Source organism: Cyphellophora attinorum (assembly GCF_001299255.1).
Source record: "Cyphellophora attinorum strain CBS 131958 chromosome Unknown Contig3, whole genome shotgun sequence".
Taxonomy (NCBI): domain Eukaryota; kingdom Fungi; phylum Ascomycota; class Eurotiomycetes; order Chaetothyriales; family Cyphellophoraceae; genus Cyphellophora; species Cyphellophora attinorum.
In genome coordinates this window covers 360,472-384,665 of record NW_017253231.1, presented here as the reverse complement: position 1 = coordinate 384,665, position 24,194 = coordinate 360,472, and the positions used below count along the sequence as shown (strand labels likewise).

General features: G+C 53.8%; 10 protein-coding genes across 10 annotated transcripts; 5 read left to right on the top strand and 5 right to left on the bottom strand.

The window, feature by feature from the left end:
- Nucleotides 1–1,824: 1,824 nt before the first annotated feature.
- On the top strand, nt 1,825–2,484 carry AB675_8393 (uncharacterized protein; the record flags this gene model as incomplete). The annotated part of the gene is made up of 1 exon (XM_018148834.1): nt 1,825–2,484. One exon carries the CDS (start codon nt 1,825–1,827, stop codon nt 2,482–2,484), a length of 660 nt encoding a protein of 219 aa, XP_018004249.1.
- A 514-nt stretch (nt 2,485–2,998) lies between these two features.
- AB675_8392 (uncharacterized protein) lies at nt 2,999–3,850 on the bottom strand (the record flags this gene model as incomplete). The annotated part of the gene is made up of 2 exons (XM_018148833.1): nt 2,999–3,292; nt 3,590–3,850. The coding sequence occupies 2 exons, from the start codon at nt 3,848–3,850 to the stop codon at nt 2,999–3,001; spliced, it is 555 nt and encodes a 184-aa protein (XP_018004545.1).
- A 336-nt stretch (nt 3,851–4,186) lies between these two features.
- Nucleotides 4,187–5,741, bottom strand: AB675_8391 (putative transporter; the record flags this gene model as incomplete). Its single annotated transcript, XM_018148832.1, has 2 exons — nt 4,187–5,387; nt 5,443–5,741. The coding sequence occupies 2 exons, from the start codon at nt 5,739–5,741 to the stop codon at nt 4,187–4,189; spliced, it is 1,500 nt and encodes a 499-aa protein (XP_018004573.1).
- Nucleotides 5,742–6,317: 576 nt separating this feature from the next.
- Nucleotides 6,318–6,806, bottom strand: AB675_8390 (uncharacterized protein; the record flags this gene model as incomplete). Its single annotated transcript, XM_018148831.1, has 1 exon — nt 6,318–6,806. One exon carries the CDS (start codon nt 6,804–6,806, stop codon nt 6,318–6,320), a length of 489 nt encoding a protein of 162 aa, XP_018004402.1.
- Nucleotides 6,807–7,319: 513 nt separating this feature from the next.
- AB675_8389 (uncharacterized protein) lies at nt 7,320–8,072 on the top strand (the record flags this gene model as incomplete). Its single annotated transcript, XM_018148829.1, has 1 exon — nt 7,320–8,072. One exon carries the CDS (start codon nt 7,320–7,322, stop codon nt 8,070–8,072), a length of 753 nt encoding a protein of 250 aa, XP_018004345.1.
- A 251-nt stretch (nt 8,073–8,323) lies between these two features.
- Nucleotides 8,324–9,517, bottom strand: AB675_8388 (Saccharopine dehydrogenase [NAD(+), L-lysine-forming]; the record flags this gene model as incomplete). The annotated part of the gene is made up of 2 exons (XM_018148828.1): nt 8,324–9,393; nt 9,448–9,517. 2 exons carry the CDS (start codon nt 9,515–9,517, stop codon nt 8,324–8,326), a joined length of 1,140 nt encoding a protein of 379 aa, XP_018004258.1.
- A 286-nt stretch (nt 9,518–9,803) lies between these two features.
- On the top strand, nt 9,804–10,667 carry AB675_8387 (Maf-like protein C3G6.03c; the record flags this gene model as incomplete). Its single annotated transcript, XM_018148827.1, has 1 exon — nt 9,804–10,667. One exon carries the CDS (start codon nt 9,804–9,806, stop codon nt 10,665–10,667), a length of 864 nt encoding a protein of 287 aa, XP_018004575.1.
- A 181-nt stretch (nt 10,668–10,848) lies between these two features.
- Nucleotides 10,849–11,364, bottom strand: AB675_8386 (Succinate dehydrogenase [ubiquinone] cytochrome b small subunit, mitochondrial; the record flags this gene model as incomplete). Its single annotated transcript, XM_018148826.1, has 2 exons — nt 10,849–11,092; nt 11,144–11,364. The coding sequence occupies 2 exons, from the start codon at nt 11,362–11,364 to the stop codon at nt 10,849–10,851; spliced, it is 465 nt and encodes a 154-aa protein (XP_018004499.1).
- A 1,685-nt stretch (nt 11,365–13,049) lies between these two features.
- AB675_8385 (Eukaryotic translation initiation factor 3 subunit K) lies at nt 13,050–17,902 on the top strand (the record flags this gene model as incomplete). Its single annotated transcript, XM_018148825.1, has 5 exons — nt 13,050–13,347; nt 13,396–14,706; nt 15,249–16,160; nt 16,858–17,155; nt 17,344–17,902. The coding sequence occupies 5 exons, from the start codon at nt 13,050–13,052 to the stop codon at nt 17,900–17,902; spliced, it is 3,378 nt and encodes a 1,125-aa protein (XP_018004731.1).
- A 3,010-nt stretch (nt 17,903–20,912) lies between these two features.
- Nucleotides 20,913–23,007, top strand: AB675_8383 (Cycloheximide resistance protein; the record flags this gene model as incomplete). The annotated part of the gene is made up of 5 exons (XM_018148824.1): nt 20,913–21,470; nt 21,525–21,789; nt 21,860–22,111; nt 22,268–22,346; nt 22,407–23,007. The coding sequence occupies 5 exons, from the start codon at nt 20,913–20,915 to the stop codon at nt 23,005–23,007; spliced, it is 1,755 nt and encodes a 584-aa protein (XP_018004201.1).
- Nucleotides 23,008–24,194: the final 1,187 nt, after the last annotated feature.

The following is a 24,194-nucleotide window of genomic DNA, read 5'->3' as shown; positions in this document are numbered from 1 at the left end:
AGAGTGCCTTGAGAGTTACTTGTCCACGACTTCATCAGGCTCCATGCTATGAAATACACCAACAAGCACACTCGCACACTTTGAGTGGCCGGAAACGCATCCCCACTGCTTTGTCGTCCTTGCATGGCCAAGTCTCAGAGTTACAGTGCACAAGTCATCGAATCATCGTCGGCAGAACCCGATACAGGCATATGATACCGATCATCATCGATGGGAATTCTCTTCCGATGCATCTGAGAAGAAGTCTCCTGAAGCTCCCCCAACAAGCAAAACGTGTCTGCATCATGAGGAATGAGAGGGTACTCCACAGCCTTTGAAGTCCGAACGATTGTCCCCACTGGGCTGCAGGTCTGACTGCCAGGGAAGAGGCGGAAGTTCAGGAACAGGCATGGCCACAAGGAAGACACACCGCCAATCGCCAATCGGCAGATGAGGCGTTTGCTACACGTGTATGAATTGTTTGATGTTGGGCACACACACACGAGTACACATCAGCGCCCGCCTCAGCCAAGGGACAGATGTATAGCCGCTCGGACTATGCAACAATCCAGTCAAACGAGCCCAAGAGTGCTCGGCCACGGACACAGTAAGCACAATCTCGTGGTTCAGCAACTCACATTCATCAAAGGTCTGGCGACTTGTTCCGGACCCCAAAAGTACGTGCATCGATGAGATCGTCAAACACGCAAGGAATGCTACAACCTTGGAAGGCCGTTAGTAGTTACATAGCAAAAACCCACCAATGGCTCCATCACGATGTGCTGGGTCCTTTGTATTCTCGATCCTGGGCTTCAAGCGCCCCGGTTCCCGGTTTCAGGTTCTCTGCAGCTTGGTGAATGCGTATGCATGACTGAAGCTGCAGTGGACCGTCGTGTGAAGCAGCACGGCGGCAGTCAGCATCCCTTCAGAGTCCCCCGCCCGGATGTCTGACGTTTTGCAGCAACCTCGACCGATTGAGCAAGGAGCAAAACACTTCCAGAAGGTACGTTTGGAAACATCATAAAAGCCCAAAGTCCTGCATCGTCACCTGATGTGATCAAAATACTCGCAATCCAGCAACCAAAACACGCCATCGCCGGACGACATATGCGAGTCACACGCAATTCCCTGGTGACCTTGCATCTTTCGAAGGCCCGCAGCCAATAACGAAGGTCTGACCTATCACGGCAAATTCCTGAGGACCTTATAACAAAGCAGCAATCCTACATTACTGCATTGCGATATCTGCTCCTCACAAGACGTCTTTGTTCGACCACCTCAAAGATAGAACGATAGGCAAAATTGAGGACCCGAAATTATTTGTGAGCCAGAAAGGCAAGGAAGCTCCACCGAGGACCTTTTCGAAAGGCGCTGCTGCTAATCACCTAATATTGCGGAGCGCATGCCGACATCATTGGAGGATATGGCAACATAACTGAGGCCTTGCTTTCCTTGGTCTTCCACCATATCTTTTCTCATATATGACTCTTTGGTTGATCTACTTGTAAGATCTTATTCCACCTCTACACGAACGCGATTAAGCGACAGGAATCACTACTTCCTCAATCATCGACGTATATCACCTCACTTCTGGATACTCCTCGCTTCTAATCCTCAGGCTTGGCCAAATTCCAAGCATTTGCTGGATCTACTCCTCGCACTCAATCACTACTGCCATCAGCCCACCTCACCAACGCCACACCTCATCACCGACAGGTTACTGCTGGGATCTCAGAGTTCTCCCACGTCGACGATTGACTCTTTACCCAATCCAGTATTGGGCTTCTCGACCACATCCTTAGCCACGTCCCGGGGTCACTACTGGGACACCCAGATCCCACAACCATGCCGGCTTCAGATAAGCGGTCATCTATCGGCTCCATCTCAACACTCTCCTCGAGCACCTACTCAATGTCCTCATCCTCATCCGCCCATCCCAAACTGAGTCGACAGTCATCGACCTCGTCGCAGCCTCGACAAACCCAGCCACAAGTCCAGCTGATCCCGCATGCCGGTATCCCAACCTACCACGACTCCCCGCTGACAAGAGCGGAAACTGCCCTCGTCCGCGCATCCGAGTCCAAGATCAGTGAATTTGACGACCTCGACCTCAGTTCCGCCGATTTCGACTTCGAAGACGTCTTCACATTCGACCGGCCCGCGCACTCCCAACGGCGGTTACGGCAGGGCTGTGTGGAGGTGTCTGTCCGTAGCTCTGGGCTCCCATCACGGCATCATCGGCATAACTCCCATCAACGACAGCACTCGTCAAGACAAAGCGACAATGCTGTAACGCGGAGGGACTGGTCTGACTTCAGCTTCAGCCACTTCGGCGGCGTTCACGATACCAATGTCAACCCAGTGAGGCAGAGCGCTGGCCACTGGGTGCGGCAGAAGCCTGGCATGGCGGGAATGCAGAGGGAGTTGGGGCTTGATTTCGCAAGGATGGGTATCGGAGCCAAGTATCTGAGGAACCAGCAGTTGTTGATGCAGCAACGACGGTGATCGAAGCTGTACACTTCATGACTTCCAGTTCTTTTGTTGTTGGAGGCTTGGGTGTGATTTGCGTGGGAGCCCAGGGTCGACCATTGGATTCAAAAAGTTCTGATTTATCGAGCTATTGACGGCATATTTCTTATTGCCCAGTGAGGGAGACTTGGTGGAATCAACAGACAAATTTTTCGTATGTCGGCTTGGAGCATGTCGTTGCTGCCTGTGATGAGTACCCTTGAGGTGTGGGACGGTCGAGCAGCGGCGCATCGTGAGGTGTCCAGTAGCTATTCACGGTGAGGAGGTCTGAATAAAACAACTCTTCCCTCCTGCAGAATTCTTCCCTTTACTTTCCAGCTGAGCTCGCCTCCGCCCATCGCAGACATTCGCGCCGCTGCACACTCGCTGCCATCCCACGAACCTGTAATTGGAGATCTCAAGCCACTGCCATGCCGGGACTTTAGACCATACCCTCTCGCCCCAGACTCTCAACAACTTCCGAAGCCGACCCCCTCACTATCACACCCATTCAAACCAACCCATGCTCCCCCCTCCACCCCCTCCTCTCCCCTTCCATCCCCCTAACCCGCACCTCCTCCAACAAATGCTCCAAATGCCGAATCCTCTCCCGCCGCTCATCGGGATCTTTATACCGAAAATCCGTCTTCTCGTAGTCCGGCATCACTTCCAACCGGTTGTGGCGCTCCCACGCTGACTCCTCGCGTGTTTCGGCGTACAGGTCGGTCAGCTCTTCGCGCCAGGCGTGTTCGGTGCTGTTGAGGTAGGCGTTGGAGCGGAGGTTGGTGAGGTGGTTGTTGTAGGACTGCCAGGGTGTGACAGGGGTGGTGTAGGGTTCGGGTTGGTGGAGAGGGAGGGAGTGGGTTGGGGCGTAGTAAGCGTAGGGCGGGTCATAGTAGCGGTAGGGGTAGTAGTAGGGGGGGCCGTAATAGTCGTAGTAGTCGTAGTAGCGGCGGCGACGTCGTCGCGGGCGGTGTCGTCGTTGGTAGATGCATAGCTCGCGGCCATCGTCCATGCAGATGCAGCAACCTTCATACGAGGGGCCCAGGAGGGCGACGCAGGTGTAAAAGTGCCGGGTCCGGCAGCGTTGGCAGGTGATGACGGTCTCGGTGTCGCTGTCGTCGTTGTTGATGGTGATGCGGGTTCGCATTGACGAGCTGGACGGTCGTTTCCGGATGATCAAGCGTCCTGGTTCGGTCACGTCTCTTATGGACACGACTTGGTCTACCCACGACTTCTTTTTGCCGCCGCCGCCGCCTCCGAACAGCTTGCCGAAAAAGCCTTTCGTTTTCTTTTTCTTCTTGTCGAGGACGACGATGGTGCTGACATCGCTGGAGTAGCTGTTGCGGCGATACAGAGGCATGGCTGTGCTGTTGGGGCGGCTCTGTTGGGGCGGCTTTGTTGGTGCGTAGGCTATACTGGCAGATGGCTGATCCGGTGCAACAGGCACGTAGCAAACAAGAAAGACCAGCATCGAACTCGCCTTCGCACTCGATGAGAATGGAAAGTCGGAGCTCTCTCTACTCACTACTGTAGCAGAGCAAACGGCCACGGTGGGTCCTTGTGGCACACAGTGTCGTACAGCAGGCGCCTTGCTGAGGACACGGACGCTCCAGGTCTTGGATGTTCGCTGAGCATACTTCTATGCGTACTTCCAGTGCGCTGCAACGTACTAATCCCTCCCAGGCTGCTGACTTGATCACTTTGTATCATCTTTTTCAACCGGCGCGAACTTCGACAATTTCCGCAGTTGCAGTCCAAATTTCATGAACAGAAATGGCACCGGAAGCATGATCGCCGCAATAGCTCCCAGTAACGAGCACGCAGGACCGACTCCCATATGGTGGAACATTGGCCTAGCAGCCAATGGAAGACCACACGCGACAAAGCTGCGCAGAAAGGTGTTGGCTCCTGTGGCACTCGCGGCATACATCCCGTACGTATCAACCAGAAAATTAAGACACTGCTGGAAAGTCGTGTTGAAGCCAGCACCAATGAATGCTGTGGCTATAACGGGTAGTATCCAGTGGTACTTAGGATCAGCAGTCCATCCCAGAAGGAACAGACCAATGACCATAAGTGTGCCTCCGATCGCCATTGGTGGGCATCGCGCTTCAGGTACAGCTTTTCCCCCAGCTGCTCGTGATATACGTTTGTACCGTGGCTGGTTTCCGATGTTGATCGCTAGTGCCATGACGATACCTGTGAAGGAGCCGAGAAACGGCAGCGAGGAGTTGATTGTTGACCAGCCACGGATTTCTGCGAAGACGATTGGGAAGGCTTCCAGAGTGAGATAGAGTATGCCAAAGACAAAAGATGCGTAGAAGCATATCAGCGTGCACATCGGCTCGGTTGTCAGCATGAGTATTGGTCGGTTGAGCTGTTTTGTGATGATCGAACGGACGTCCACCTTGATTCGCTCATGTGGATGCCATAGTCTTTGGTCTCCGGTCTCCTTTCGCAGCCTTTCTGCTTTCTGCTTCAGAAGGAATGGCGGATAAACTTCTGGCAGGCAGAAGTAGCCGACGAGGGTGATGGCGCCGACCCAGATAGCTCCGATGTACTGTGTCCATCTCCAGTCTAGCCCAACAACAATTCCGGCTCCAATGACGGGTCCTAACGTCGGCCCTCCGACGACGGCAACTGCGTACAGGCTGACAGGGGTCCCACGTGCTTCACGGCTGAAGATGTCTCCTAGGGCTGCATTGACGTTGGACACAGGTCCAGATCCAAAAATTCCCGAGAAGAGGCGGGTGATGAATACTGAGGCAGCGTTCTTGCTCAAGCCAGTGCCCACAGACCAAAGTGCCAGCGCAACCATAGGCGGAAGCAACGAAACCCGTCGACCAAAGACCTCAGACAAGGGCGCCCACAGCAGAGGGCCGATCGCGAATCCCAGTCTGTGACACACGTCAGTACGGGCATGGCCAAGTAGATGTGGGGAAGGTGTCGTACACAAACAGCGAAATGTCGAGCACAACCACCGTGTCACTGACACCGAGGTACCTTGCCAGTATAGGATTGGCCGGCGCAATCATCGAAGAGGCCACGCTGGCCGCAAGGGCCAGCATCGAAAGCTGGAACACAATCCATGATTTATAGGTGGGCGACCAATTTTGGGGATTATCTGGATCGTTCGTGTCCCATTTCACGATGAACGCCGGGTCATCTCGAATCTGACTGGCTGTCTTCGTTACAGCCGAGTCTGCAGGCCTTGAGGCATTGTTCTCAATGCCTTTCTCCTCATCCTTCATTGCTACCCACGACACTCCAAAGAAGGTAGAAAAAGATACACGAGCTCAGAAACATCTTTTTCGGAGGAGTGCGCAATCGCCTTTATGTCGTGACCTCACACGGGCAAATGCCGAGCGGCGTTTATCAGAAGCGAAGTCCGAAGAACTACCTACCTGAGTAGGCATCGTTTTCGACGAAACTTTTGGAGAAACGATCAAGCATTCGAAGCTTTCGAGCCGTCGCGCTCACCAATGCGGAACACATCGTGAGCGCTTAATAATGCTGGTATGTAGATCTTGTGAAATAGACGACTTTGAAGCAGTTGACAGACTGTATACCGCAAAAAGGGTTCTCATGCGACTTATCGCAGATGGATCTATACTGACACTTAGCCAAAGTCGTCGAGACCTCTTGCCCGATTAGGACATGTATCTGTTGCCGGAACTACTACGTAGTGCTATAGCCGATACAGCGCGGGCTCTCTGAATCGATGCGACCAACAATTGTCCTGTTCAAGCGTCCAGGGCGGGCTCTATGCGAGGGAATAAGAATCGGAGGTAGGACATCAGCTTCGCAGACCAAAGGGTCCACAGAGCTCAATCATCGTCTGGTGAGGCGCTTTTGTCAACGCTCCTCCCGTTTGGCTTCACCTTCTTCGCTTCCGCTTTTTGCTTTTTGGCCTCATATGCATCCATATTTGGCGTTTTCCAATTGGGACCACCAAAATCGTCGTCTTTGAGAAAATGTCGGATCTCGTCCGGCACAGGGATACCTTTGGCATCGCACTCAGCAATCATTCTCCGGATGTCCAGGTATGATTCCTCGAGGTAATCGGCCGTCTTGGTGAGTAGCCGCTCCTCGCTTTTGGCGTCGTTCTCGGCTCCAGGAATAAGTTTCGAGAGTGCTTCTTGTTGAATGTGGATGCCTTCTCGGCGCTTGTTCTCAGCGTCGCGGTGGTTGGTGTTCTTTTGTTCTGATGTGAGGCGGGCTTTGGATGGTTTCTGCTTCTTTTTGCTCTGCGTTGGTGCTGTTGATTGTGTTTCCGATGGAGGGCTCCCGGACGCTTCTGAGTCCGGGGTTGACATGGCGCCCGCCGACTCAAACAAGGATGCTTGGCAGCCTGAATGTGAAGGAGAATTTGACCGACGGTCGGATTCCAGGGAGGACTTCGTGGTGCAAAACTCTCAAACGGCGAAACTCGATGAAGCTCGGTCTGTAACAGTATTTTATCTCCTAGATATGTTTACAGGGAGACCTTTGTCGTCTGGTCTGTTGGAATGGGTTCCTGGAAGGGAGTGACGTTGTTACGAAGTGAAGGAAAGACCAAGAGCAACTTCAGCCCACCAGATCTCAAATCCGGGGAAGTCACGGCCCATACCAAAACTGGATTAGGCGCCTTACGTGACGCCGATCGTTCCTGACTGACTGCTGCCCGCATCTCTGACAAACTTCGCGAACAAATTTGAGGAACGTTCCCTACCATCTGCACACGCTCGCTGGCCATCACATCATCATTGAGATCGCCTGACGACCAACACTGAGTCCCAGCCGCATCTCGGCGTTCGCAACATCCTAACCTGCCCCGCCGCATCCACCAAATGAGCCGCCAACGTCCGCTCCGCGGCGCATGCAGCTGCGGCCGCAACATCTACGAAGTCGTGGTCCCGACCTCCGCCAAAGAAAAAGCAACAGTATCCTTCGACGACAGCAGTTCTACAAGACGAGCACAAGCGACTCCGCTGGCAGCGTGGCTCCGAGTCCCAATCACGTGGGTGTCGAGTTCAACTGTTGCACAAGTGCCGGACGAGACCCATTCGACGATACGGAGAGTTTTCACGCCGCCGCATGAGCCGCACTGCAAACGATTCTTCTGTGGGTATTGCGGCACACATTTGTCGTACTGGACGGAGCAGCCTCAGTCGGAGGCTGATTACTTGAGTATTACGCTGGGAAGTCTGCTTGACGAGGACATTCGAGCGCTGCAAGAGCTTGAGTTGCTGCCAGAAGAAGTCGACCCGGAAGAGATCGAGAGCATCCATACAGCTGGGGACAGATCGGCTGGCGATACAGACGTGGCCACTACAAACTCGTCGGCGGCGGTACAGCACAGTGTGCGTTCCGGCAGGCTAGGAAATCTGAACTGGTTCGAAGAGATGATTGACGGCAGTCGGCTGGGAAGGACTCAGACGACGCGGCGAGGTGCTGGGGTCAGTGCAGATGGTACAACGCAGGTGTCGTGGGAGATTTCGGAGTACATCGAGGGAGATGACGATGGTCAGCCGACGACAAAGTCGAAACGGAAGCATGGCGATGTGGATGTCGACGAGGACGTCTCGATGAAACAGCAGTGAACAACATGAGCGAGCACATCGTTCACTACGACTCCCACGATGTGCATCAAAATCAACATGCAGTCCCTCCGCTTCATGGATCGACGGCTGAAGAAATTGTGTACGATCAACAAGAGGCCCTCGCGACGAAGATAGACGAGATTGAACTTCGGTCTAGACAGCCTTCTAATTCTGACAATGTCTATCTAGTCTACTCTATCCGTGTCAATGTGTCACAATGCCATTTCACAAACACGCCTCCCACTATGCACTCACGTTTCACGCTTCTGCAACTCCGGATCTAACCTCGCAACATGCTTCTGGAACAGCTCCTCGGCCTGCACCCACACCCGACTCTCCTTACGATCCTTCAACTGCAGCAGACTCGGCAGCAGTGCATCACTGAAAGCCTCGCTCGCCTCCCTCGGTAATAGACTCGGCAGGTGGTCTATACTGATGACACTCAGCGGTGGATCCGCATACCCCTCTACAGGCAACACTGGATCACTGAAGGTGCTGTTCTCAGTGTAGATCGGGATCGGGTTATGCGGGTTCGTGGTATCGCAGCTGACATCGCACACCACGGAGAGCTTGCGGTTGGGAGAGGAGAGGGACTCCTTGTTGAGGAACGGTGGAATGGGCTCGGAGAGGTAGATGCAGTTGACGAAGATGTCGCTCTCGACGATCTCGGTGAAGGGACCACCCTTGGCGGTCTCGGCCATATCCCACTTGAGGATGTTTGAGTCAGGAATGCCGGCTTGCTTGCACAGGTCGACGGCGCCACGACCGCAGCGGCCGAGTGCGCCGATGACAAGGACGCGGGGCTTGCGGTTGGCGAGCTTTTCGCCTTCCGCTAGGCGGGCGCGGATGTCGTCGAGGAGGAGGTCTTGGTTGGCGTAGGGCCTCACGGCGGGCATCTTGGCTGGGGAGGACGGGTTGGTGAGCGCGTGTGACCACGCTGCGACGGCGAGGGCGGCGCCGGCGTAGCCTGCGTGGTAGCCGAATGCGGCGACGCGGCGGCCTTTGTCGTCGGTGAGGAATTCGAGGTCGAGTAGTGTGCCGCCGCCGCGCGGAAAGCGGGAGAGGACATTTTGCCAGCCGCCTTGGTTCTTATAGCAGTGTGCGAATTGAACGTGGGTGTGTGGGAGGGGGAAGGATTCTTCGGGGAGCTCTTTGAGGCCGACTATGATGTGGTCGGAGGGGACGTTGGGGTAGGAGTATTCGTCGACGAGGTTGGCGCCAATGGCGGAGAACTCGGCGTCGTCGAAGATGCGGATAGGGGAGCGCTCGACGTTAACTGTGTAGCCGGCGTCGATGAGAGCTTTGGCTGTTGTTGGTGTTACTGTAGTCGGTTAGCATCGAGGTTCTGGGAGTATAGGACTAGATCGCTGCATACGAGCGGAGCGGTGTTCGAGAGGCTTTTGCTCTGAGCGCAGATGCAGCACTGGTGCTGGTGCGGAACCCATGGTGGTCAGACGAGCGTTCTGCTGCGACAATGCGGTTTGGTAGGAGGTAGCTATGGTCTTATAGTTGCAGGCACGCACAGATCTCGTGAGTCACATCTCAAGTACTGCTCAATGCGAAATCTTTCCCCAGATTGTCGGAAGGCGCGTTCAAAAACTCCTGGCGATCTTTTTTGGGCCGGACATCGCCCGTGCTCCACAGCCAGAGCCCCTCCAGATTCGGTGATCAATATATCTGACTTCAACGTCATGCATGCCACTCACGAAACAAAGTCTCAGCAATAGCAAGATGTCGCAGCCAAACCTCATGGACGATCCGCCGTCCTACGAAGCGGTGTCACCGAAACCAGACGCAAAATCTACACAAGTCACCTCCAACGGCACTACATCCGCCACAGTTCCGCCGCGCCGTCTGCGGCCACCACCTCCACTTGATCTGCCCGCCTTGAGTCTGGTACGCAACAAGCGCATAATACTTGCCTCACAGTCACCCAGACGAAAACAACTACTGGCTCAGATCGGTCTGACTAACATTGAGATCATACCGTCGAAGTTCGAGGAGAATCTACCCAAGACTGCATCACCATTCGAATATGTCCTTGCCACGGCGACCGCTAAGGCAATGGCTGTCTATCGCCAGGAGGCGGACGATCCAAAGAAAGCAGAACCAGGGTTGATTATAGCAGCAGACACAGTAGTGGTGCACGCAAACGGGGACATCTTAGAGAAGCCGCGCAGCGAGGTAGATCACATCACGATGCTGAAGTCACTACGGGACAGCGGGTTCCACAGAGTCTACACGGCGGTTGCACTGATGGCGCCGCTGGCCAGCGCGCGAGACCCGGGTTATGCACTGGAGACCGCGACGGAGGAGACTCTGGTCAAGTTTGATAGAGACCTCACAGACGAGCTACTGCTGGCGTATGTGAGGACGAGAGAGGGGGCTGACAAGGCAGGTGGGTACGGGATACAAGGGACAGGTGCGATTTTGGTGGAGAAGATAGAGGGCAGCTTCGACAACGTCGTCGGTCTGCCATTGAGGGCAACGCTGAAGTTGATAGAACAGATCGTGGAGAAGGCGGATGATGAGGATACGTTGGAGGGCGAGGCGGAAATGCTCGGCACTGGTGGTGGGGGTGAAGACGACGAATGAGCATCGATGTGGAGTGTAACAGATAGACGCGATGGCTTTGAACTTCTTGCCTATAGACGTTAAAATGCAAGGGTTGTCTTCCTCATGTCAACTCCAGCCCCATCCCCGAGGCCTTGAAGTACGCCGCTCCTCGCGGTGTCAACTGACATCAATCCTCCATAACCACAAGCGCTTCGCTGCTCTAGTTGGTGAGATGCTTGAGTTTTCCGTCATGACCGAGACCCGAGAGATCGGCCTTGCCCACTGTTGCATCGTTGTGTCCCGCATGCCATACTCTTTTGATCATCTGCGTCAGTCCCACGTCGTTGGTCTCAAACTCATAGAAGCCCCACATGACCAGCAGCGTTGCGATGTTGAGTGTCCAGTCGAAGAATTTCCGCAGGCCCGGGTGCTTCCTGACCGAGAAGTAGTCTGTGATACATGATCTGCGGTAAAGTTAGCCCTGACATGTGCCTGTAGACATGTTGCAAGCTCACTGGAAACCCATGTGCGAGTGTATGATGAGGAGGAATACGAGCGACGCGTCGATGGCAGGGCTGATCGAGCCCGCCGCGAACGGCGCGATCGTAAGTGGGATGAGGCCTATCGACACCAGTCTCTCAAAGCTCCAGTGGTAGCTGCCGTGAATCGGGCTCGGTGGTGGGACGGGCGCGGGCTCGTTTACTCCTCCATCGATGACTTGTGGGCCTGGAGGCATGATCGGCCGAAGAGCAGTCGTCGAAAAGGGTGCGAATCGAGGGAGGCATGAGGCCGGTGTTGATCTGAGGGGTGCTGGTCGGAAAGCTTGAGCCACTCTGCTGGTCAAGTGGGATTGGCGACTTGAGGCAAGCATGAGCTGCGAGTGCCTTAGTAGGCCCGCGCGCGCAGTTGAGGCCATGATCGAAGCTCACAACAGTTGTATGCTCTAGGACGGCTAAGTGTGTAGAGTGAGGTGCAGTGCTCGAACTCGGCATCACCACTTCTCCAGGGCTTGCCAAGCTCGGACCGCAGGCTTGACTGCAGGTGACCAATCATGCCATAGCAGTACTAATCCCCATCATAGCTGCAACTTCCGGGCCTTTGCGGACATCGGATGTGGGAGTGTCCTTATCGACATTATCGACCTCTCCCGATGTTCATGAGCATTAGAGAGCTTCTTGTGTTGACGATCTTGTGAGGTCTGGCGCGAACTTCTCAACGCCAGACGAGGCCTTGTCTGTCCGATGAGACGCGTCCGAAGCGGTACGCCGGCTGTTCGAGTCAGGCCCGGAGTCCCTGGAGCAAATCGCTGAAGAGGTTACGGTAGCGATAAATGCCTGATTGCCAGTCCTCACGTATCGACATACGATCGAGATGCGAAGCAGTCAGTTGTGCTCATTCGCAACAGCCCAACGCTGAAGCATCTCGTACTCGTGCCACCGCATTTTCATATTGATCAACGCAGTGAGCTCGGCGTCGGGGTGTGCCCGCTGCTGCGGGTGGCTAATTAGGCCCTGCACCTGCCTATTGTGCTGGTTGGTCCCACCATCTGTTCCAGCCGTTCGACACAGTGGCGGACGATTATGTTATCACTAGCCCTTTGTGCTACTACTATTTCGCAGGTCCACAGATGGAGAGAAGCAACGCCGAAAAGTTATACAGGGTAACATGATTGGCACAAGTTTGGCACGACTGGCCAGTGATCACACTCGCCTGCATAGAGTCTGGCAGGATTTCAGTTGCGATGCAGACCACGACCGCCTGCTGGCCTCCTCGGTCGGTAAGGTTTTGTAAAGGATTAGACGACGGGCCATCGATCTCGCGCGCAGGTATCATAACGAGAGCGGAAGCACGGCCGCTTTCAGGCTGTCGGTGAGTCGTATGTTCGCATCGTCTGGTGTCACAAGCGTTGCGATATCACCGAGATGACAGAACTTGCAGTTTTCGGCCGTCTCTATGTCCGCACAGAAGAATCTGCATAGACTCAACATTCGCCGAGATACGCATTCACTGACACACCGCCGCAGGCCCCAGAAATGTACAGTATTTGACACCGAAGAAGTGGCCCGTAGGGTGCCTGGAAACTAAAACCGGGGTAGGAACCTCCTGCTGACGTAAAAGATGGAGAACGAGGTGAAGCGTCTGGTCTACCCGTCGTGTTATAGTATCCTGATACGGAAATTCGAGCAGCAGCTTAAGTTCTTTGTTAGGACCTGACCTAAGCACATACGTTGTGTGCCTGTCAGCAATGCGAGGCTTGATGCACTTGCGACCGGAACCGACGCGGAGGTTATTCTCAAGGCGCATCAGCATCATGCTGAGGCCGCCTAACAATCTCCCAACACTTGTCTATAAAGGCCTGGCCCGTTGTTGCGTTCTAACAGTGAGAGGCTCGTACCCCGACGCTACACCATCAACAGCGAAATGTCTGCTCTTAAATCAACCACTGTTGCTCAGTACTTCCAACGGGCTCTGGAGGATCAGCATTCCAGGCCTGTCCTAGCTTTCCCCAAAAACCCCGAAGGCTTCTCGGATTTCAAGCGATACACGCTTTCGGAACTCAAGAGCTTGGCGGACGCAGCGGCGGCGTGGTACATCGCAAATGGAATACAAGTCCGCAAGCATGGTCAGAGACCGCTGGTGGTGGCGCTCTGCACTCGGGGCGACATTGACTGGATGGCCGCCTACTTCTCCTTGTTGAGAATGGGACATACAGTGTTTGGTTTGTTGCTCTGCCGAGCTCATCACGCGGAACACTGACAGCGCACAGTCATTTCACCACGCCTACCGGACAGTACCGTCTCAACCTTGGCCGAAAAGGGGAAGATAGATTACGTCGTGTGCGATCGGACCATCGACGCATTGGCACATCGAACCGTTCAAACTTTCACCACAGGTCGTCCGCAGGAGTGCCCAGCAATTACCTACAGAGATTTGATATGCGACCCATCCGTCATCGACGCTGGCAAGGACATCGCGTGGATTGCCCACAGTTCTGGTTCCACAGGTGTCCCAAAGCTCTTTCCAACAACCCAGACTAGTGGTGTAAGTGAGCTCGGTCTGATGCGTACAACGTTCATGCCAAAGAAGACTGACTGGGTGTCTTCTGCACCTTACAATGTGCTGGGCATGAGGTTGACTATGTTCTGCCTGCCTAAGGAAGAGGGTGGAATGACTTTCTTCGACAATGACCGGGTACCCTTTACGGCTGAGACGCTTGCGGAGCTGCTGGTGGACGCCAAACCGAACAACATCTGGGCCACGCCCTACGCTTTGGAGCTCATCGGCGCTACCAGTGACGGTCTACGTATGCTTAAAAGTGCGGACAACGTGAAGATATTCGGCTCGGTTCTGCCAAAGAGTATCGGCGATCGACTGGCGCGATCTGGAGTGTTCTTCGGCAGCGAGTACGGTATGTCAGAAGGAGGCATGCTTATGACGTCCAGTCGCCGCCCTCGCGATGATTTGGACTGGGATTACATGGCGGTCATCCCATCGCTGATGCCAGACCTGGTGTGGTTCAAACCGGTTGACGCAGCAGAGGATTCAGCTGGTCACGAGCAGCTGTGCGAAGTTGTCGTCCGTAACGGAGCTCCCCACGTCCTTGAAGATGTAAAGGACGCCAACGGCGACTTTTATACCGGGGATCTCGCCCTGAAGCATCCCACCAAGGAGAATAGATGGCGAATTGTTGGCCGGAAAGACGATCAGATCAAGTGCTACCAGAACGACCGACAAGTGATTGTCAATGCTTACGAATATGAGCATACAATCAAATGCAACAACGAAGATATCCTGGAAGATGTCGTTCTGTTCGGTCAGGGTAAGAACCGTTTGGGCGTCTTGATCTTTGCGGAGAACGCAGTCGGACAAGGTCGGAACTGGCTACTGGATAGGGTGTGGGCAACTGTTGAAAATGATATCAACAAAAACTTGAAGGTGCCGCTTCAGAAGGACATGATCAAGATCATTGCAGGGCCTGCAGACTTGCCGAGGACGACGAAGCTCAATCTCATTAGGCCGCAGGTCTATATGAGGTATCAGTCGTTGATTGATGAGGCGTATGCCAGCGATTCGCAGAGTATGTTGGCGAATGTGCCTTTGCCGACCTTGCACGCGGTCAAATCGAGGTGAGCGGTGGAAAAAAGGGCAATGCTATGTCAGTATCTATCTGCCTGTTGCGTCGGACTCCAGTGACAATTGCTTCCCATCCAGGTTCTCCCAATTGCCTGCGCAGTGAAGAAGTGCTGCTCGCAGTCTGGTTGTTGCCTTTCATCTAGCCACAAATCGAATTGGTGACGCAGTGTACCAACCAATTCCCTTCTCAAGTCACTGGTGGAATTAGCGACACCGTCCATCATATTCTTCTCTTCACTACCTCTGGCTTATTCTTGCTTGACTCCACGGCATCACCCACTTCCAACTTCTCCTTTTGACAATCAACCAGTCGCATGCGGTGGACAGCTTCAGGAGGCTTGCGCTTGCAAACACTCATCGCCATCTGCGCGGGAGACTTGATCACCGGTTGTGCGGCTTCCATTCAAGTTCGCTGTCTCCAATCTAATCACTCGTTAGTGAACCTGCGCCAAATCCTCGCTAGCAGAAGCACTGACGCTCCACTAGGCTTCAACTTCGCCGCCTTCATCGGGAGATTCGCTGCAAGTCTGTCACATCGAGATTCGGTCAACATGCCGTCATTGCTGGACATGCCAATTGAAGTTCGCTTTCTTGTCTATGAGCATCTTTTCATGGGCGCAAAAATTGCATACATTCCCGCGCAACCTCACAACCTGCGCCGTGGGAAAGAGCGAAGTCAACGTCGATGGTACTGGGATGAAGCAGCTGAGGATCACCGGATGGGCTTGAAAGGGGTCGAGGTCTTGTTGGCATCGAAGCTATGCCGCGCGGAGGCCCTCCAGATGCTCCAAATTCATGCCAATATCAATCTCACCCAAGTCGGGAATCTCTCTCGGCGTTGGGCGACAAAGGAGTTTGCAAGTATTCTCAACCGCGTCCGGTATGTCTCGATCAGATCGTACGAGCATAAGCTGCGTGGCTTCAACTCCTTCTTTAGACTGCTCACGAACCTCGAATATGTTTCTCTGTACCGTCACCACATCATTCATCTCATCAAGGGGTACACCGACTACCGGTACCGGGGCCCGGCTCTTGAGCAAGATGGAAGTCTAACGCAAACGCTGTGCGGTGCGATTATCGCAGCTACTTCCGCCTGGATCGAGAGAAACCGCGACTCGATCTTGCCTCACTTGATCTCACGTTGGGACCTCCAGGGTCGGACATTCGCCATCGATTGTGCCACATCCTGGGGTTATGCGATTGGTAATCTACACAGCTTGCGTCGCTTCCAGGTACGTCTTGTGGTCCGAGCATCTCCTGGTGTATCAAACCACGACAATCTTCCAGATACGCCTATCTCAGTGGAAGTCTATTGGGAGCACGAAGGCTCGCAGCAAACACAGATGCTTCATAGCACGCTGGGCGAGGTGCTTGGGATACCGGAGCGCGGCATGAGAGGTGGCATCGCACATTGATGCTTGGATGATGGAGAACATCTTGGCTTGAGGCACACTGTCCACCCTCTCTCATACGCATTCAATTTCTGGGCGTCCGAATCGATCGGATTAAGTGCAGAAACGGAGCGTGGTAGAGGTCTGGCCACTGTCGATGGGGACCCTGGGATGAGTCGACGACTAGGTCGAGCCGGTCTCGCTTTGAATGAATGCGGTAGCTTGTCTGCGACACTGAAGTAAGCTCATCGAGACATCGCTCTCTCAACACGCATTCAGTTCATCAAGGTGTGCAAGCTGAGACGAAAGTGTATAGTTATAGACACGAGAACTATTCACTGCTCTCTTCATGTCCTCGGCTTCCTTCACGTAGTTAGACTCCAACAGTAGCAAAAGCTAAGGGAAAGCCTGCGTCGGATGGGTAACGACGAGGCTTTGGCGGCCCAAAGTCATTCGACGTCTTCGTGTCACTCACCTCGGACTCAAGCTGTACAATCCACAGTCCAAGACACGGACCGAGATACTCGTGATCTATTAGATTGAACTAGCACGTAAACCTTTCGGGTAAATGTCGGCCTTGGCAGTCCACGGGCGGCATGCGCTCTAGCACAGATTCCCGTAGACCAGCGGGCACTGCGCTACACTAACATCACGGATCTCGACACCCTACGACGCCGTCTACGTCGCGACTGATACCGCAATAGAGCATACAGAGTCGCAGCGCGTTCTACGCCACGCGATAAAAGGAGCCTGCCCCACGCCCACGATCACTCGGGCGCTTGCTATTCTCTCACAATCGCCTTACACATTCTCATTCGAACGTACCGCACATCATGCCTCAAGCTTCGACCGGTGCAAAGAGCGACCGGCTTCCATCGACGAGATCCTGAACGGCCTTAACAGATACAACCCAGAGACGACGACGACGTTTCAAGAATACGTGAGCCAGCAGTGTGAAGAAAAATTCTTCGACGTCTATGCCTGCCTCGCACTGTTGAAACTGTAAGTAAAGGCACCACCCCTGAGTTTGTCGGCCGCATTATGATGAAGAAGTTATTATCACGTTACCTATTACCTGACGCACCCTCCGGGGCGCCATGGAGAGTATTTTTATTAGCTCTATCTGATATGCGGCAACTTGCGATTCTCGCGACACGTACAGTCCAGTGAGCACGACTGACTCTGTCCAGCTACCAATTCAATCCTCACCTCCTACATCCCGAGACAGCGACCAACATCCTCGTCAAAGCCCTCACAGTCTTTCCCTCGCCAGCCTTCTCATTATGCCTGGCACTACTACCCGCATCGTCGATTCCCTTCGGTTCTGACATCGCCTCAATACCCACAACCGACCTGACTGAGTCGATCCAGAAACTCACAAAGTTGAATACTTTGCTGGAGTCAGCGCAGTACGATGCTTTCTGGTCAACACTAGAATCAGATGATCTTTACGCCGATCTGTACGCAGATGTCGCGGGCTTCGAGGACCTGGTCCGCATCAGAATCGCAGGCGAAGTCGGAAAGACGTTCAGGGAGATCGATCTGGGTGTCTTGAGCGGCTGGCTTAATCTGCGATCAGACGCGCTGGTAAAGTTCTGTCACACGGCGTGTGGCTGGCAAGTATCTGGCCAAGAGGTCTCGATACCGGCAAATGCGGAGAACGAAGCGAAGAGCGAGATCAAGGGCGAGCGCGTGGAGGTTGATATGTTTGGGAGAGTATTCCGTCGCGGCTACGAGGCACCTGCATGATTCGCAGTCTGTGCCTGTGACTTATCACATGCATTTGAATCCTAAGGACTGATCGTCCGGTTGGTTGACAACAGGAGTCGGGCATGGCGAGGAGTCAACGAGGTCAAGACTTCGTGGGTCTTCGGCGCTGCAATAGTTTTGCGCGGCGTTCGAGCAACCGGAGAGGCACGGCAGAAAAAGGCGTGTCACAAGCGAACGGCCGCCACGGTCACACAGGCATTTCGACGAAGCCAATGAGCAACGATCGCCCTTTATGACAGGCCCGGGCCAAAGAGGCTGATATGCTAGCGACAGCAAACAACTATCCAGCCGTGAGGATGATGTTCTCAATGTTAAATGCAAAACATGTTGAAGCGATGCATTCCTGCCTCGTAACAGCAGATCGTCATTTGACTCGCATAATCCGGCAGTAGCCGCAACGCTAAACATTGCCTTGCTGTAGACCGAACCTTGGAACCATGTTTCGAACACAGCCGCACTTTACATAAGGTACTTCATTACTGGCACTATCAACACCTAATCACGCCGAAGCGTTCCTCGGTGGCCTGACCGATAGTCAGCATGCTGTCGTGATCACGTCGTACAGACTTGACAACCCATCGCCTCTTCGACGCGACGTCACGATGCTCAACGACGTGCCACCAGAACTGCTGGAACTGGTTCTGGAAAAGCTAGAGACGAATGATCTCAACGCAACTGCGCGAGTGTCCAAGTACTTCAACACATTGAGCGAGCCCCAGCTTTATCGCCATATTGTCGTCCTTCATGGCGCCACTGCACGATGCTTGGCACACGCGTTGCAAGCCGATGGCAGGCGTGTCACCTCGATACGTACTTTATTGGTGTCAGTGAAGCACACTGAGGACGATGGTCTGGAGCTTCTTCCCCCGTGGCTACCGCTCGTAAGTTGTACGTACTATCCAGGTGATCAAGCTTACGCTTTCAGATGTATAATCTAAGAGATCTACGATTGGAAACGCCTGATTGTAACGCACATGAAACCGAGTATCGACTTCCATGGATCGCACTGCAAGACCGATATGAGAGGGCATTTCAGGCGGCTTCTGTGCTCCTTCCAACCAATCAACGACGCCTGCCCAACCTAGAAAACTGTACGCTTGCCCCCTCCGTATCCTCTACAGACTAACATGAGCAGGTACGATACACTTCGTGCATTCCGAGAGTGCAATGATCACACTCAAACGATATCACGCTTTGTTTCTCCATCCGAACCTCAAGGCACTCACTATCTCTTGCGCTAGCACAGACTATGTCGACCGTCTTCCACAGGCACTCATGTCCGATCTTGCAGACATGAGATTGACGCGATCGACCAAACTGGAGTATCTTCATCTCGAAGAGTGTGATCTGGAAGCGAACTCGCTGAGGCGGCTTCTCCGACTGTCGCGATCCCTCAAATCGCTCAAGATCAGCGAAGGTATCCGCTACGCGCATCGTATGCATGGCGAGATCGCGCCGGATGCCATCGTTGAAGCTGTTGCGAGATACTGCTCTAAGTCGCTCAACGATCTATCCTTGCAGCTTGGCTTCATCCGACCAAGGGGCATCTCCATCACGCAGAGAGGATATCATCTCAACTTGACGCCCTTCGACAACCTTCGGACATTAAGCCTCGACTTCAGGACTTCCGCACTCATTAGAACCGTCCCTTGTGATCATGGTCAGTATCGCCGCCTTCCGCCCAGCCTCGAGTCGTTGAGGATTTTCGACATTCATCTTTCCGCACGACCTCGACCGTTTCGAGCCCGCTTCGAGGCGTACATGCCGCTCAGCACATGCTTTGTCAGCGAGAAACAGAAGCATGGCGTGCCAAATTTGAAACGGCTTACGTACTCTTACAAGTACCACGATGTCGACGAGAACGCGAGTATTGCATCTTCAGACGCCAGCAACTCGTCAGTGGAGAACGTACCGCAAGTTCCGCTCGCGCAGAATCAGCTCATACGCGAATGCGTCAAACAGCAACCTTTTTTCAAGGCGGCGAATGTCTGCCTGACGGTCGAAATGGTCATGCTTCCGAACGGCTTCATTCCACCATACCTATACTTCGAGGAGAAACCAAGTACGTCCGTATTGTGGAGTTCTGATCAGAACGGGGCAGATAGCACGCTCGGAAAAGGGCAACTTTGATGCCGAGTGATGCCGAGCCCTTGGTAGTAAGCACCTTGTCGCGAAAGTCACATGACCTATAAGGCGTCCCGGAAGATCCGAGCCTACGGTACTCTTACCAGGGACGAGGCCATATCTCCGCGAAAGCACTATGCTCATCAAACTATCCACGTCGAAGTCTCTCAGCATGACATCATTCAGGCAGCAAACTTACAGGGCTGACCGCTTGAAGTTGAGCAAACGTATCCGTATCAAAGACTTCTTCGACCCATGAGCAAAGTTACTATACATGCCCGCGTACGCCGACGGATTGCAGCCTTATGCAGTCAAAAGAGAAGTACGAGACCAGGCAAATCATAACATCGCTTGTGGTCAGCCTAGTAATGGATGAGGAATCCCGATTTCATTTCCGCGAATATCCACCCCACCGTAAGCATTCTCGAACCATTTCAGGCACTTTTCCCTTGGGATTATGACACAAACCTGCCTGCTTGGGCTATGCGTGCGACACCCGCCATTCGTATCGAAGAGTCATGATTGGTTCCCAGGTCGCGCCACGCGTGCCGTATCGATTTATCAGACGGTGAAACTCGGCGACATGGCACGGACAGTATTTTCCACCGCTCAGCTATACCGTGGCCGGCCGATAAATCTACTGTGTACCGTACGCGGCTCCACTACTACCAGCTGTCTGTCGATCATGCTTGTCACTCGCATAGTAGTTACAAGGGTTCGTATGGTTTCATAGGAGTGCCACGCATGGGACGCCGTACAAAAAGTCTTCCTCCATAACGTACATAAGGAAGTTCGACGCGCTGAAGGTTCAGGTCACTGCCCTGCTTTTGACAGTCCCACTACACGGCAAGTCATCGCCGCGATCATGGCTTCTCTCGTCCATGACACGTTCTATGGCCAGGTCGTACGGTACTTCACCAAAGGCAGACTTTATGGACACATTGAGGACAAGCCCGATTTCGAGCTGCCATGGAAGCGCCTACCCACCGAGACGGCGTCTGAGTCGGAGGCGGAGAAGGTGTTAGAGGCTGATTCGGACAACACTGCAGCATCGACACCTCCAGCTACAGCTCTACCTGAGGAGAAGGCCGAGGACGACGCTTCTGGCGTTGGTAAAGACCTCGAGCTCCAGACGCCGGTTGGAAGGCAACCAAGTCGGGTCCTACAGCCTCAGAAGACTCCTGATGGCGTTATCCTCGTCGACTGGTACACCACAGACGACCCTGCAAATCCTCAAAACTGGTCAAGCAAGAAAAAGTTTATCGCCACCTTCATCATCAGTTGGTACACTTTTGGGGTCTACTCATCCAGCGCAATCATTACACCAGCGCACCAGGATATCGAAGAGAAGTTCAATGTGTCTTACGCTGAAGCTTCACTCGGCCTTGCCATGTATGTGATCGGCTATGGAATTGGCCCCTTGGTGAGTGTTCATCGACTCATCCCACCGCCCTGATCGCGTAGCTAATTACGATAGCTATGGTCTCCGCTTCAAGAGCTGCCTGTGCTCGGCCGCAACACCGTCTATGTCATCACTTACGCGCTCTTCGTCATTCTCTCCGTCCCAACAGCCCTCGTAGATAACTTTGCAGGTCTTGTCGTTCTGCGATTCATCACTGGCTTTCTCGGCTCTCCGTGTCTGGCCACAGGCGCCGCCTCAATGAGCGACTTCTACGCAATGTCACATGTGCCCTTTGCTATAATAGCATGGACTGCGAGTGCTTTTGCGGGTCCTGCCTTGGGTATGTCTGAGATACTTTCCCTCACAGTTCCTGTGCGTGACTTGTTGCTCCTACTAACAGAGCTGGACAGGACCTCTCATCTCTGGATTTGCGGTCCCGGCAGAGGGCTGGCGTTGGTCACTGTGGCCCATCCTCTGGCTGAACGGCCCGATACTTTTGGCAATGATCTTTTTTCTTCCAGAGTCGTATAGCCCTACCGTGCTGTACCGCCGCGCCCAACGCCTTCGCAAGCGAACAGGCAACACAAACTTGGCCTCGCAGTCCGAAATCGATCAGAAGAACTTGACACCTGGGAAAATTGTCCGGGATGCACTGATCAAGCGTGAGTTACTTCCCAAAACTTGGACCGGGAATGGAATGAAGACAGAAGGTCTCAGAGACCACTCTAATGCCATTGTCTACTCCTCCCTCATACTCCCCTCTGTCCCAATTCTTCATCTCCCTTTCATCTCTTGATCCAAGCTAATGAAGAACCTAGCGTTTGAAATCACGTTCAAGGACCCGGCGGTCTTCTTCATCAATCTGTACACCGCCTACGTCTACGGCATCTACTACAGGTACGCATCCCCTCGCACTCCGCCCGATCCCCTGACAGGCTCTCTAACTTTTCCCACTAGCTTCTTCGAAGCCTTTCCCCTAGCCTACATCAACGTCTACCATTTCAACATCGGCGAAACCTCCCTTACCTTTGTCGCGCTCGCGGTCGGCTGCATCATCGCCGTCATCGTCTTCACGTGCTTCCTCAAGTTCTACGCCCTGCCCCTCGCCGCGAAACAAGGTCCGGGCAAGCTCGAGGACAACCTCATCCCGGCCCTCCTCATGTCCATGCTCCTCCCCGCCGGCATGTTCTGGTGGGGCTGGACATCGGGCAATCCGGACATTCACTGGATTGTGGGATTGATTGGGGTGGTCATGTTCACGTTCGGGGCGTTCATACTGATGCAGTGTATCTTCGTGTACCTGCCGATGACTTATCCGATGTACGCGGCGAGTCTGTTTGCGGCGAACGACTTCTTCAGGAGTGCGATGGCGGGTGGGAGTATTATCTTTGCGCATCCGTTGTATCAGAACTTGGGGATTGGAAGGGGGATCAGTGTTATGGCGGGGTTAGGGGTTGGGGGTGTGATTGGTGTTTGGGCGTTGTGGTGGTTTGGGGAGAGGCTGAGGGCGAGGAGTAAGTTTGCGGTCAAGGGTGCGCCGGTGGCTCCGGTGGAGTGAGTGTGAAAAAGTGGTAATGGGTGGTATGGTGTTCAGATGCGCATGTCGCCTAAGAAGGCGGATATCATGCGAGCCTTCTTATCAGGCTTTTCGAGGTGGAGACGGGTCTGTGGCAGGGGTCACATTACAGGCATTAATGATGGAAAGGGGCTTTTGGTGGTTTGGCCAGAGTTCGAGGCCCAATTGTCAGGTTATTGCCTGTTGAAGCAAGGAGTCAACGACGCAACTCAACGACAAAGAGTCGGTCAAGCGACGAAGCTTGGCGAACTTACCAGCTCTGGCTCTGCAAGGTCGCCACCACGCGCCAGGCTTGGGCTCAGATGGTTGCAATGTCCATATCGGTATGATACCATATCTGGTCATAGATAAAATGTATAGATTCCTCAACTCATCCTCTGGCGTCGTAACGCAGAACACGCGGACCTTTCGACTCACCTTCTGGCTACCATCATTGAATTACTGAACAATCACGAGAGTCCGCATCTGTGTTCTCGGAACTATTCTTCCCGGTTGTGGAGGTGAGATGTGTCAGTAAGGTATCGTTTGGTAACGAATGAAAATCGTAGAATGCCGAGCCTTATTAGCGTATCTCGTTCCCGCGTCAAGGGTTGTCTGAGATGTCCCTGGAGCGCTCTCTCAAGAAGGCGACAGCAACCGTTCAAGACAGGGGCTGTGCATGTGATCGGACTTAATGCCAGATCAACACTTCGGGCCAGATCAATTGTTCGGTTGCACTGCCCAGGGTCTGAGGCTGTCGTCGCGGTCGGCTTCGCTGTTCACTTGCGTTCGACCGAAGAGTTTCTGGGTACACTCAGACGGATTAAGGAATCCTGAACGAGGCAACCTTGTTTCTCGGGCGAACAAGAGACATGCTATTGGTGAGTGAGTCGAAGCGCGCCGGCTGAGTAAGAAGTTTGTTCAACTCAATTTTGCTTGCGAGCCAGATGCTGACGCACGACAGGAGTGCTTGATAAAGAAATCTGATGTCGTGAGCGGGTGGAGCCGCTTGGTCGCCCTGCCAAGGACTGTAAGGCATCCAGGGCTGCGGCTCGTTTACGTGCCGAGACCCAGCGCGCCGAACTCGCCTTGTTTTCCTCATCGGCCGTACATGCGCGTGCGGCGTGTCGTGCTCGAGGCTCGATAGATGTTCAGTAGTAGGCCCCTTTGCCAAGGACCGGATGTTGACA